We start from the raw sequence: 15,575 nt of genomic DNA, 5'->3' as shown, positions 1-15,575 counted from the left end.
TTCTTTCTCCTGCTCCACAGAAAATACCTTTCGATTTTCATAGTTTGGTGTCAATCTTTCACTGGAACCACATTTAATGTTTTGAACATATCATCGAAGAGTAGGGTAAGGTACTGAATGAGATTTAGCTGCTTGGTGAACTGCCATACCCTTATTAAGAACATCCTGTAAAGCTTCTTGCATAACATTGTGGTCAGTTTTACCTCTGTCCGTTTTCCTGCGGTACAAACGAACCATCTTCAAACGTGATAATATAAAACAGGACTGTTGAACGTCTGTAAATTCAAAGCCTTAAATACCTACACATATGTATTTACTATTGATATTGTTACAATGACCTTTCTCTAAAAGTTGGTGACAAATGATTGAACGAAATTCAGTCTATCTACGTCTCCAAAAATTACTTCACTGTCGCGAAACTAACATATCGCCAGTACAACACTAATGGCGGGAACTAGATCCTGCAGAAAACAAATGGCAGTCGATACAGCAGTGCTGACAATATATGCACAGAGGAAAAAATAATTTACCACCTTATACTGAAATTATGCTACCTGATTCATTGTGCCCCATGGTTCAGATTGCCCCACTCTCCCCAACATTTTCACCATGAGGCCATATTAGAATACTGTCGTCAACGTACCGTAGGAAGCAAGATGGATGCAACCTAGTAGAATTCAGAGCTTGCTCCTCAAAATCCTCTATGAAGAATTTCACATCAGCTGGAGACAATGAGGATCCCATGGCTGTGTTACGTCAACATGTAATATCCATTGCAGTACAGGAAGTACAATGTCATTAGCGCATGGTGGAACACCTTACAAACCCAGGTTAAGCTATTGTGCCAAAAAATCCAGCGTGACTTATACTTCACCCTCATAAAAAGTGACCCAAGGTCCAGACAAATCATTATGTCATTTTGGTCTATTTGTATTATCCCAAGAGTCTCAAAGTATGACTGCAAGCTAACAACCTGATTTTTATAGGTCACTGTTACAATATTCAGGGCCTGTTAGACCAGCTAAAGTAAAAATGTTTGTTAGATTTCAGTATTGACAGCACTTGGTCACAACAGTCAAGATTAGGTATTTTGTGTATGATAAATCTATTAAAAGGCCATAACTATGTTTCATTCTGATAGTGTATTAATTCTGTAAATATTAGCTGTTTGTGTGCTGTAATGTATTCATGTATTTTGGCAATCTCCTGACAAATGATCAGAGTAGTGAGTACTGTATTCAAATGTTTTGTGTTTTTTATGTGATACTTTTGACTTCTTCCACACCCACAAGAATCGTTTCATTTTTGGGTCTATGGAATGAAAACTGAATCTAATCTAAAGAGGAACAGCTTCCTAGAGTATCTTCAGCAATCCACAGAGCCTGGGAGGTGTGGCGGCACATGGCATGAATTTCTTCACAGCTTCTTCTCGCATACCAGATTCCTTTATTAACTTCCTTTTCTTTCTTAAAGTGATCTGTGTGGATTGCAGCTAAGCTTCCGATGTGGATAGTATTCAGCACCTTCAGGTGGTGGTCTTCTGTGTTCAGAACCACAATGGTATTTCCTTTATAGGTTGGCAAAAATCATGAATTCCTCATTCTGACGTAATAAAGGTAAGCCATATCATTCCTCCGAGCTAATATTGGATTTCAGTGGCTTAGCTTTTGCTAGGATATTGCCAGTAGTTATTCTGCCATCCTCAGCTGTGCCAAGAGAGAGAGACCTGATGCACTGCTCTGTTCCACCAGCAACAACCAATATGGCAGATATCACAGGGCTGGAGAAAAATAGAGCACTCTATGCTACAACAGAGCTGCCATCCAGTTCTTGGTGAGAAAAATAAACAACTGTTCTGTGGAGCTTACCTGACTCCAGGTTGGCATCTTCTCGAGTTAAGTGGTCAAACTTGGAACACTGCTTAGACATTCTCTTTCACAAACTCACATGCTGCTGCACTACTATAGCTGTATCTACACATTCATCATTGAATGGTGACAAAGTTGATGCCAGAAGCATATGGCAATGAAGCAGGCCTTTGGCATCAAACTGAGCTCATACCATATCTGTTGTATTCAATATCTCACTATGGCATGACTATTCTTCTTCAAAATTGTGTCTACTGCATCAAAAGTGTGGTGCAAAATAATTATCAAATAGTGACTTATACCCACAAATTATAGTTTCATTTACAATCAGTTAGGATTAATGCTCACTGAGACAATCTACAGAAAACAATATGGATGGGTTTACAAGTAGTAGTTTTATTCACCTGTGGATCACATATAGAAGAATATTTAGCATGTTATGTTATTATAGTTTAAGAATAAAAATCACAATTTTTATACACAAATATTTACATACTTATAGGTCTAGTTATTAAGGTAGTACAAGTAGATGATTGGGGACTCTTAGTAGGAAATACCCTGTCGTGTGCATGAAGGAATTTAGAGAAACAAAACGCCGCCTTAATCAGGATATCTGTATGGGAATTAGACCATCCATCTTCCAGAATACAAGTCCAGTCTGTTAAAAGCAGTACAAACTCATTCACTTTATCCATTGTTTACAACATGTTTCTGTTTATAAATTCTTGCACTGAAGTTATTTCATAATGTAAAAAGCTAGTGCTACTCTGTTCATTCATTTTACAATGTCAGTTACTACTACAGCTACTACTACTATCAGTACTAGCACAGTGCACCTGCAAAGTCTCTCCACAGTGGCGAGCTCTGCAAGTCTCACCTTGTGGGTTGCATAAGACTGGCAGCAAATTCGTGTCACTATTTACACTACGGGCCAAGATTCACTGCTTGTGGCTGCAGTTCTGTCAGTAGATTGGATTCAGCATTATTTTAATTAAAACAATGAAATTAATTACATTTAAATACACTGTACTCATCAGTTTTGCCATGAAGAGATAGTCCATGCATGGCCTAAGCTTGAAATCATCCTCTGAGGCAAACTGACAGTCTGAACAAGGCACACAAGCGATATTGTCACTTTCAGGACCGTTGACACAGTGTGCTCTAATGAACTGCATTGTGAGTGGATGTCTACCTGTACAGGGTGAGGCAAACGAAAGTGACCCAGATGAGTGGATACGATTGGACTTGCATGTATGCATATAACTATACCCCATGATGTGCACACCATGTGTATGCCTACCACATGATCCACGCCAGCTCGGAGCATAGTGTGGGCTAAGTTAGTGTGAGTGGAGCAGTGCAATGGGAATGGTGGTGTTCACAGTGGATCAGTGGGTATTTATTGTGGAAAGTTATGTGACAACAAAGTCGTGGAAACAGTGGAATCATTTGTTTGCTGAAGAGTATAATGGTGCCAAAGTGACAGTAAAGAGTGCCATACAATGCTTAGTCTGAGAATGGTGTCAGGCAGGATCTGTTTTGAGCAAATCAAAAAACATTCTGAAACATTCCCACACACCAGGGCCCAAAAGTGCCATCAACATCTGCAATAGTCAGGTTAGTACTATATTTCCTTTCCTCTGCTGTGTTTCTTTGTAACCTGGAACTCTGTTCTCCAGGCCACTTGTGTTTGCCCCACCCTGTACTTACATTATGTTGGTGGCTGCATGTAACAGTTTCCTGTGGCCAAAAGTATACTGAGAAAGAGTTTTCCAACAAAAAACCAAAAGAAAGCTTTTTAAGACATCACAAACTAATTTATTTGAAATGTATATGCAGCTTCTGAAGGTTATAATGAATGAAAACCCTCTTTACAGCTCGTAAAACTTGGTTTTAAATGACCACACTACCAGTTTCATGGCTTATAGCCACATCTTCAGGTGCAACCTTAATTATGATTATAAACTTTACTCCAATTTTGGCCACTAGGGGCAAATTTAGCACTGGGAATGCAAGAAAGATGTATAGAAATGTTTCCATATGTAATTAATTAGGAATGGGACATGAGCAGAAAAGTCCAAACAAGTGAGAGAGGCATAATGTTGATTTTACTATTAACCAGAGCTTACACAAGTTCTTCAATATGAGCACTGGAAATGTCAATGGGATTCTGCAGAATGCAAGATTTACACCTGGTGGCCATATTTTGAACTAATTTTTTCCAAAATAAGTAGGTTAGCATATCTACCAAGTTTCACTGCCATACAATAACTACAGCCCACACGGGACCTCCGTGAGTAGCTGCACAGTAAGAATAACCACCCTGTGTAAGAACAAGAAACAGTAGCTGAAGGCTAAAACCTAGGTCGTGGTGGAGGTTTGAGTCCTCTCTCTGGCACGGGTCTGTGTGTTTGTCCTTAGGATAATGTAGGTTAAATAGTGTGTAAGCTTAGGGACTGATGACCTTAGCAGTTAAGTCCCATAAGATTTCGCACACATTTGAACTTCTTTTTTCTAAAACCTATCTTGAAGATGTAGCTCATTACATAGTCAGTCATGGAAATATGAAATACTGCAGGGCCATTGTACAAAGTAGAATGAACTAAGCACACTGGCTTCTTCCCTGTCTCAAACCAGACGAGATGTGTAGCTTGCAAAAGTAGGCAAAAAAAAAAGTTCAAATGTGTGTGAAATCTTATGGGACTTAACTTCTAAGGACATCAGTCCCTATGCTTACACACTATATAGCATAAATTATCCTAAGGACTACACACACACCGATGCCTGAGGGAGGACTCGAACCTTCGCTGGGACCAACCGCACACTCCAGGACTGCAGCGCCTTAGACTGCTCTGCTAATCCCATGCGGCTGCAAAAGTAGGCCTTGCCTTCACTGGCAACCAGGAAATGTTGACAACCCTGGCAAACAATAACTATAATGTTGGCACTATGCTGCAATGTACCTCCATTACAATATATTTAACCATGTGAGCAATCAAAATAGTTATAATGCTTTAAGTTCAAATGACCGTATACTATCTTTTTTGTATCTAAAGATTTCCACTTCCTCCAATACATTCAAAACCTGGCCTTTTCCCTTTTCATCTTTTCCTCCTCTTTTTTTTTTTTTTTTTTTTTTTTTTTTTTTTTTGAGAATTATAAAATTTTCAGCAGACTTTATTTCTTCTAACCTGAGCAGAAGGCTTAGAGATAAAGAAAATGTTTTCTATAACAAATATAATGCAGCACATGTCTACTGCAATGTTCAATGAGACAGAGAATATCTCAAGCAAAAAGAAGCATTCAAAAGTTATCAAGAACTCTATAAAGATTAATTAATAGAGACCAGGAGCAACTACACAGCAAACAATATTCTGCCTTCACATCATGTTACTGCAGTGATAAACAGATTTAGAATGTGCAGAGACAAATCCTGTGTGGACTTTATTATTACCTACAATGAGATATTCATAAAAGAGCAAATTGAGATGACAGATATATTCAATGAATACTTTTCTTCAGTAGGGGGAGCCTTCTATAACAAAAATAAAGAGCTGCAGCATAATTTTAAAGGGAATCCATTTGAGCATAGCATATATCTAGCACCCACAAATTCCAAAGGAATAATGAGCATCATTAGCTTTTTAAAATCCTCCAGTTCTTCAGGGTATGATGACCTCAGTATTAATGTATTAAAGGTGTGTAGACAAAGTGTCTCTGTACCTCTGTCTGTAGCAGTAAATAATTTAATAGAGTAAGATATTGTAACTTCCAGATATACTAAAAATAGTCCAGGTAATGAATTCGAGAACCACTTTAAATATTTGACATATGAAATTGATCAATACTTTAACAAAAGTCAGCTAAATGTAAGCATGACTGTGACGTGTCTCATGGAGTTTAACAAATTAAACTAGCCATAGCCAATAAATTGGTAAAAAAGATGGGACACACATGTTGACTCACTAGTGTGTAAGTTATCTAAGACTATAATTTCAATCAATATGATTACCAAGTTCTGCAAAGACACTCTTGTGCCAAACACTGCATACCATACTTTATTTTCATCACACTTGAAGTACAGAGCAACAACCAGAGCAAATCTAAATAAGTTACTGCTACTTTAAAAAAGTGCTATAAGAATCATCTGTGCAACTAAATATAAGGAATTAAGCCATGGCTTGTTTCCAAAAACTGGTGTGCTAACCATAGTAAACATGTACAATGTCAAAGCCATATTGCTTGTTAAAAGAATTTCTTTCACGTTCGCCATAGTTCTGCACCGATCACAGGGTCGGCATGGCTACAACAGATTTGGCGATGTTAGTTTTAGGGGTGGCTGGATGCCTTTTCTGTACAATACCAAATATAAAGAAACATTTTATGTCACCAGACACAGAACAGCACTCTATGAAAAAGGTCCAAAATATGCAGGATTAAAATTAAACAACGCACTGCCCAATGTGGTTATGGCTTTTCTCCCAACAAAGCTTAAGTTTCAGGCTAAGAAATTCCTGCTTTCTGCTACAAAACACTCTTTACACATAAGAATATGCATATACATTATGTCATCAAAATTATTTGAACACCTGGCTGAAAATGACTAACAAGTTCATGGCACCCTCCATCAGTAATGCTAGAATTCAATATGATGTTGGCCCATCCTTAGCCTTGATGACAACTTCCACTCTCGCAGGTATATGTTCAACTAGATGCTGAGGTGCTGGAAGTTTTCTTGGGGAATGGCAGCTGATTCTTCACGAAGTAGTGTACTGAGGAGAGGTACTGAAGTCAGTCTGTGAGGCCTGGCATGAAATCGGCATTCCAAAACATCCCTAAGGTGTTCTATAGGATTCGGGTTGGAACTGTGCAGACCAGTCCACTACAGGGATGTTACTGTCATGTAACTATTCCGCCACAGGCCGTGCATTATGAACATGTGCTCAATCGAGTTGAAAGATGCAATTGCCATCCACAAATTGCTCTTCAACAGTGGGAAGCAATAAGGTGCTTAAAACATAAATGCAGGCCAGTGCTGTGATAAAGCCATGCAAAACAGCAAGGGGTGCAAGTCCCCTCCATGAAACACATGACCATTCCATAGCACCACCGCCTCCAAATTTTACTGTTGGCACTACACACACTGGCAGATGACGTTAACCAGGCATTCTCGATACCCACAACCTGCCATCAGATCGCCACATTGTGTACCATGATTTGTCACTCCACACAATGTTTCTCCACTGTTCAATTGCCCAATGTTTATGCTCCTTACACCAAGTGAGGCATTTACCAGTGTGATGTGTGGGCTTATGAGCAGCCGCTCAATGATGAAATTCAAGTTTTCTCACTTCCCTCCTAACTGTCATAGTACTTGCAGTGGATCCTGATGCAGTTTGGAATTAGTGTGTAGTGGTCTGAGTAAATGTCTGCCTATTACACATTATGACCCTTTTCAACTGTCAGCAGTCTCTGTCAGTCAATAGACGAGGTCAGCCTGTACACTTTTGTGATGTACATGTCCCTTCACGTTTCCACTTCACTGTCACATTGGAAACAGTGGACATAGGGATGTTTAGGAGTGTGGAAATCTCACAAACAGACATATGACACAAGTGACACCCAATCACCTGATCACGTTTGAAGTCCGTGGGTTCTGCGAAGTGCCCCATTCTGCTTTCTCATGATGCCTAATGACTACTGAGGTTTCTGATATGGAGTACCTGGAAGTAAGTGGCAGCACAATGCACCTAATATGAAAAATGTATGTTTTTTGGGGTGTCCGGGTACTTTTGATCACATAATGTATGAAGAGTAAGAAGTGCTTAGAAATAAATATATTAACAGTATTCAGGAAACCATGTATTTGTAATTTTATCATTTGTGAATCAGTGACAAATTGAGAAGAATATATTATCATGTTATGTATAAAGAATTGTAACAATTGCTGTTTTTGTACATATGCAGTGAATCATTCTATGTTGAGTAAAGTATTGTTATTATTATTATTGTTATTTTATTATTACTGACTGTTTGGCTGCAGAATACTTTATAATCCTTAAGTAGTTCTTGTCTTGCTCTCTGTGACAGCATCTTATTTTCACATGTGATTACTGAACTGAAAAGGTGGCCATTTCCTTTGGAGATAGATCTTCTACAGACATGGAAAGATAATGTACCCAGGTGCAGAGGTTCTCACAAAGAAAATATATTTGAAGAGTGGTTTAGCAAAGTGTAAAGTTGTTTCAACTGCAGTTGAAAATATTTTTCAAAAGAAATATTAAGTAAATGGACCAATGTTGCAAAACTTACCTGTATATATCACTATCTACATAATGTTGGTGTGTGCTAGACTCTATGCATCTGACATTGTATACCAATCTTAACTCACAATAATTATTCCAAAATTTTCAAATTTATAAATATAAAAATGTTGATTTACTAAATTTGTGTTATAGGTTGTGGTAGAACTTATCAAGAAAATTCAGCTACATTTTCAACTCCAGGTTTCCATCCAACTGCAGCAGCTTCTGTAACACCAGAACATTGTGAGTGGAGAATAACAGCAACACATGGTGAACGAATCATTCTTAACATTACAAGTATAGACATGTATCCCAATGAAAATTGCTGTTCTGATTACATAGAGATAAGAGATGGTTATTGGCAAAAATCACCTCTTATAGGTAAACAAGTTTTATTGTCTTCATTATTATGTTGGTTTAGATTATTTAGACTGTCTAAAATACTGGCATCAATGTTTTACATATTTTGCTAAAGAAGAAATGAAAATATTGTAATTCGTCATTTATTGCTCTTTATATACTATTTTCAGTACATGTTTATATGTTTAATGAGAATCTCCTTAATTTTATGGACATTATGGTTACATGCTGTACTTCTGGAACTTCTGAAAATTATTCTTATAATATTTAATTTTTACCAGCTACTGCTATCTGTAAACATTTTACATAATGTGCTACTTTAAGTTACTCAGTACCTTATTTGCCAAAGTAGATCACTTTGCATCATTTTTGTTTTTAGATAAAAGTGTCATTCACTCTCATGCAGCAGTGCAAAATTAAACACAAAAACCTCTGAAGGCATGACTTAGACTCACTATATTTGCAAGGAACACTGTCATAGAGCAATAAAGGCTATGGTGAAAGTTCTGTGCTGAAGATAAAGTATGGATGACATACTGAGTGTGGACATGCTGAAATTTTAACATCTGTATTTGACTTGTTGAAAGACTAGTCTGTTATTTTAGGCATCATACCAGATTAAAGACATGCTGGAATGGTGCCAGTGAATATAATGAAAGAATTTAACAGAAGTTTAGTGATGCTGAGTTATGAGTCTCTGAGAGGTGTCACAGTCCTTCCAAGGATTTTCCACCCTACTGGGCATCTGCTATGTATTAGTAATGGGGCCAATGATCCAAAGATCAGCTTACTGTCTCCAAATGACATTAACATATGTGGCCTGCTGCAACAGATAAGAAATCTTTGCTGATTGAATAGTTACTGCAGCATAAATCAAGACCAGTTTTGTTCCTATAATGTTAGTCAGGACTATTAGGAAATATCTTCTAGTATTTGGGCTATACCCAATGATACAAGCCACCATATTTGGCCAATAATGTCTCTCACTGATAATGTAAATTTGCCTTCAAGCACCATTGCAGTAAACATTCATCACAGGGGTTTGATGGACTGCACAGTTCTCACAAAATCTATTTGTAATAGTGACATTAGTCCTCTTGTAATATACGTGAACATAGAAGCAAGCAAACAGTTTAGAAATTTTACTGTTTGTATGTTCCTGCAGTTTCCCCAGTTTCACTGCCCTCCCTCCCCATTGACCAAAACAATGATAATTACCAGTTCTTGTAAATTGCATTTGTAGTATCTATCACCCATGACAACAATGAGTAAAATCATGTTGGACAGCTCGCTGATCACCACATATACCTATTACACCAGCACTCACTACTTTAGTCACTCCAATCATATACACAAATTAGTTCAAAATGAAATAATTTATAGGGTAGTTGTAATTTAAAGTTTTGCTACTTGAGAAGCCACATTAAAAATGAGTGATTTTAGGACAATGAAATTTCGTGGAAACATTTTTAAAGACATGTGGAAGAGAAATAACAAATAAACCATTGAAAGAAACACATTTTAATTTCCAAATGAGAAGGTAACATGTATTAATTGCATACCAAATTTACATCCCAGGTTACAAAGTTTACTCAATGTGATGACCGCCTGTAACCATGATATCCTGGAACTGCACTAGAGATAGCTGTACTGCTGCCTGAACATCTCAGGTTGAATGTTTAGGTGTTATGACTCTGGAGCACTGCTTGATGATTGTACATCGTGTCTGGCACTTTCAACCATGGCAACAGTATCTTCTTTAACTAGCCATTGAACTCTCCCAGGAGAAATTTCCAAATTTCCAATTAATTCAAACTTCCAAATCCATATCACATTAATGCACTGATACTCACGAAGAGCAGCAGCACTATTGCCATTGTTTTCATGAACCAGCTTTATAAGTAGAGCCCTGCTCACCTTTTCCAGATCCACACTGAATTCCTCCAACTGTAGTGCATATTGATGCTTCCATTTCAACTCTAAGTTGCCAAACCAACACCAGCATTGAATCACAAGTCATGACACCAACACTACTAACAACACGCATCCTGCAACACACAGTCTGAACATCATTCCAATAAAGTTTTGTACCCATACAATTAATAGTTTTGCATCTACATTGGCTTAAATACTGAAAGTTTAATGATAATCACCCTGTAATTTGTAGAAGGAATATGGAAATAGATTCAGGATTATCTAGTGTGGTTTGGAATAGGTTATTTGTATGTACCTTACCTGTATATAATGATATGTGTATTCCTACACAAAATGGTGAAGTAAGAAATAAATTATCAGCTAAGAAAGAATCATTAATTCAACTTTGTAGTAACTAGGTTATGAAGTAGATAAGTTTTTCAACAATTCATGTTACTCACATCCCTTTAACAGTAGTGGAAGTACAGTGAGCAGTGGACAATCTGCTTTTACTAAATTTCTAGTTGCAAATAAATAAAATTGAAATATTCTGCAAGGCCTGTTATTACAGTTTAATGAGTCTGTTTTTTGACTCTGATCACCACTTTTATTAAAGTAATGAATATATGCAGATCATAGTGATTGGAGAACACTGCATGTGTGGCTCATCTCTACAAATCATCTGCAAATACCTAGTTGCTCTCTAAGCACCATGATCTGAAGATGCTCGTTTTTTTAATGAATCCAGTCACCAGTATAAGTGAGGGGAAAATATAGTAGTTTTGGGTTTCTGTGCATGATAGAATGTCAAGCATTTATAAAACTGAAGTATTAACATTGGTTCCTTATGATTATTCTTTTTGCTCACATTAAAAGAACCAACTGTTTCTAAAGAAATTTCTATTGCAGGAAGATACTGTCCAGACAATCCACCCACAAATGCAATACTTTCAACAGGAAGCAGAATGCTAATAACTTATGTATCATCAAACCCACAAGGCCGCCACAAAGGTTTTCAAGCTAAGTATGAAGGTTGGTGCTGCATTGAAGTATGATGTAACTATCACATATATTGTATGTGTCATCTAAAACTATACATCTGCTCACCTTTGGAGAGCATACTGACATTTTATGACAAACTGATATCTCTATTTGGAGCCAGCTTTTTCATACAGTTTTAATTGCTCAAGACTCACTTGTACATATGGTTATTATATCAGTATTATTAAACTGCATAAAAACTACATTTTTAAGCAACATGCAACTTTTAGTGTACCTTATCTTATTTCCCATTTCTGAAGATTTCTAAAAAATGTCACCAGAAACCATATTCAAAGCAGTATGCAATTATAACTACAAAGTTTACCACCATCAGTTTGTTGTATATCAAATATCTGCAGTGAACTTGGAATGTTAAATGTGTATGAAATTCTGAGCTTCTAACAATATCCACCAGGGAAGCCAGTGACTGGCAAAGAGGTGACCAGATGTTGCAAATGAAAAAATGAAGTATCCACTGCTACAGGAGATTGCATGCATTATTTGCAGCATTGTTGTTCTGATCATGATGTGCAGCATGGAATGTACACCTCTATAGTCTCCGGCTATTCAGTGTCCACTTCAACACATTGCTAAAAGAGCAGCTTGTATCTTTGGTAATGTTGTTGGTGCACATTCTGATTTTCATGGCCTCTTTGATTACTTTGTCCCAGTTATTTGAAGTTGATGCTAGCCTCTACATTTGATCAAGCAAGATCTTCAGTTAATTCATAGTGCTGTGTTTTGCCATAGCTGATTTTTTCAGAGTTATGTACTTGATGTGCTACTGGCATTTGCTGCTCCACCGAGAAATAGTTGGAAGAATCTGTCCAGTGTAACTTCATTAAACATCCTGGCAGATTAAAACTGTGTGCCCGACCGAGACTCGAACTCGGGACCTTTGCCTTTCGCGGGCAAGTGCTCTACCATCTGAGCTACCAAAGCACAACTCACGCCTGGTCCCCACAGCTTTACTTCTGCCAGTATCTCATCTCCTACCTTCCAAACTTTACAGAAGCTCTCCTGCGAACCTTGCAGAACTAGCGCTCCTGAAAGAAAGGATACTGCAGAGACATGGCTTAGCCACAGCCTGGGGGATGTTTCCAGAATGAGATTTTCACCCTGCAGTGAAGTGTGTGCTGATATGAAACTTCCTGGCAGATTAAAACTGTGTGCCTGACCGAGACTCGAACTCGGGACCTTTGCCTTTCGCGGGCAAGTGCTCTACCATCTGAGCTACCGAAGCACGACTCATGCCCGGTCCCCACAGCTTTACTTCTGCCAGTATCTCGTCTCCTACCTTCCAAACTGCAAGGTTCGCAGGAGAGCTTCTGTAAGATTTGGAAGGTAGGAGACGAGATACTGGCAGAAGTAAAGCTGTGGGGACCGGGCGTTAGTTGTGCTTTGGTAGCTCAGATGGTAGAGCACTAGCCCACGAAAGGCAAAGGTCCCGAGTTCGAGTCTCGGTCGGGCACACAGTTTTAATCTGCCAGAAAGTTTCATATCAGCGCTCACTCTGCTGCAGAGTGAAAATCTCATTCTGGTAACTTTATTACTTTAACACATAGTATGAGGTGGGCCAAATAAAAGTGACCTGGAGAACAGAGTTCCAGGGTGCACAGAAACACAGTGGAGGAAAGTAAATACAGTAATAACCTGACTATATCAGACATCAAAAGTGGCCACAATTCATATCTTGGCACCTTTGGGCCCCAGTCAACAAGTTGCTGAAGGGAGATCAAAGCAGGAATGGCTGGAATTGCTGCCATCTCATTCAAAATGCTTTGCTGCAGTTCTTGAAGACTATGAGGGTTATTTTGATGCATTTTAAACTCAAGGGCTCCTCACACAAAGTAATCACACACTGACAGATCAGGGGATCTGGGTGGCCAGCTAGAGTCCCCCTCTGCCCCCTCCCAGACTGACCTCTGCTAACAACTTTGTCAGGCGCAAATACCATACCCTGTATTATAAATATGTGAGACTCTGAATCAATAACTATTCTAAAATAGGCTTTCCACATTGATATTGGTTTAAAATTTATTTTTTCCCCATCAGGGTGTGCCATTCAACCAATCATTACAGGTCCAAATATGTAGCACTTTGTTCTAAATGTAGGTGGCAGGACAATCACTAGAAATGTAATCCCTGCATAGTACAGTACAATTTCACAACTGCTACCACTATGTGAGCAGACAACATGGAGTGTGATCATCAAGGATAGTGCTGTATAATATGGTTTTTGTGGAAGGAGGGTGTAAACACAGTGGATATTGGAAGGCAATTGGTGGCAGTGTGTGGAAAGTGTGCACTATCATGAAAAGTGCTCTTACAATATGACAACACTCATCCCCGTATGAGTGGGGAAACATGGTTGCCATCCTTCTCCCTTCTGGTGCTGTGAAGAAATGTCTGTGAGGACATTATTTTGCAGGTTTATAGGAACTGCAAGGAGCTGTCCAGCAGTAGGTGCAACAGACTCTAGAAAAGTGGTTGAAGGGGAGCCTACAGAAGTTAAGGAGGCCAATTCAGGAGAATACAGTGAATTTGGTAGTACTTGGAACCCCATTTCAGCAATGAAAGCCATGGTTTTCCAACTCATGTGGGCATGAGTATTGTCATTTTGCAAAAGCACTTTTCACGATGATGCACACTCTCCACAAACTGCCATCAAATGCCTGTGAATATCTGCACTGTTTACACCCTCTGTATACCAAAACTACATAGTCCACTGCTGTTCTTGATAATACAATTCCATGTTGTCCACTCATGTAATGAAAGCAGTTGGAAAACTGGCTGGTATTGCTCTTTTGTAATGGTTGTCCTGCCTTGTACTGTTAGACCAAAGTACCTGGAACAGCAATGACGAGTAAGCACCATGAATGATGCTAAAAATTAAAGTATAAATAAATATGGAAAGCATCTGATACATAGATTTCAGCATCACTCTGATTTTTTAAATGACTGAAAAAATTGCTTCTACTGTATAGCCTGTTTAATATCAATCCAAATGTAATCAATGTTGTTCCACAGAACAGAGAGTCATGGTGTACTGATCTTTTTTTTCATTTATCAGACATCTGTCTGCATTTTCCATACAGTGCTGACTTGTTTTCATGTGTTCATGAAGCCGTTTGATCTGAACACAGATGTTAGATCATCTATTACTGAGATGATTCACATCTTAAATGCTTGTAGCTCCCTGTGTACTGTCATTATGATCAGAACAATGATGTTACAGATAACCTAGCATTGTCAGCAAAGATATAATCAGTAGTAGGAATGGCAACACTATGACATTTAATCTGTGAAATTCTGTTGCTTCTTTGCCTGCCAGTTGTATTTGATGTGGGTATTAAGAAAACTGCAGAATTTTATGTAGATTTAACACTATATGTTCACCCAAAACATTTTATACTATAGTGCAATCAGTTTCCCTGACATGAGTGTGTTGTCTCTACCACTGAATTCTTGTCCTTTTTTCTTGTTTCTCTTTCTCTCAGACCCTGAACCCTCCACATCCCTTACACTATCCACATTAAACTTACCCATTCCATCTTAAAGAAATGCTCCCTCTATAAAGTCTGTGGCTTATGTAGAAGGTAGCAGACTGGGTAGTTTGATGTCAATGTACTATAACTGTATGCTCTGAAGAAGAATAATAATACAAGTTTGAAAGCTGAGCCATAATGCTTCACATTTACTGTCCAGTATTTATGTGTCCATTAAGTTGTCATCTTTACTGGATGTAAATATTGTGGCAACCAGGAAGGGCCTCTGTCTTCTAATTCTCAGTGATTTGCTGAGTGCAGGTCTAAAGGCTTCAGATTCATCTCATAGACATATAAAGTGCCTTTTCTAACATTTGATCCTTATTTCTATGTTTCATTCAAACAATATTTGATGGTATGTCTAGGCAATTTTTTCAAATTATAAACGTTTGTTGTATGATCTCTCTGCTTGTTGATGACAAATAAATGGATAAATCAGTTTTATCCAGATGGTGCTTGAACAAACTGGTTTTACTAATCATTCAATGAACAAAGATTTAAGTGCTTCTTTATAGACCACAAGTGCATTTTCCTTTTCT

The 15,575-nt window shown here is 38.1% G+C and overlaps 1 protein-coding gene across 2 annotated transcripts in view; it reads left to right on the top strand.

Moving 5' to 3' along the window:
- LOC124555244 (tolloid-like protein 1) overlaps window positions 1-15,575 on the top strand; it is a 584,842-nt gene that overhangs the window by 411,072 nt on the left and 158,195 nt on the right. For both annotated transcript variants that reach the window (XM_047129105.1, XM_047129104.1), the window contains exons 7-8: window positions 8,327-8,554; window positions 11,357-11,479. In XM_047129105.1, the coding sequence (XP_046985061.1) occupies window positions 8,327-8,554; window positions 11,357-11,479 (351 nt within the window). The remainder of the gene's footprint in view (window positions 1-8,326; window positions 8,555-11,356; window positions 11,480-15,575) is intronic.

This window comes from Schistocerca americana, chromosome X (genome assembly GCF_021461395.2).
Source record: "Schistocerca americana isolate TAMUIC-IGC-003095 chromosome X, iqSchAmer2.1, whole genome shotgun sequence".
In the NCBI taxonomy this organism is placed as follows: domain Eukaryota; kingdom Metazoa; phylum Arthropoda; class Insecta; order Orthoptera; family Acrididae; genus Schistocerca; species Schistocerca americana.
This window is presented reverse-complemented; position numbering and strand designations above follow the sequence as displayed.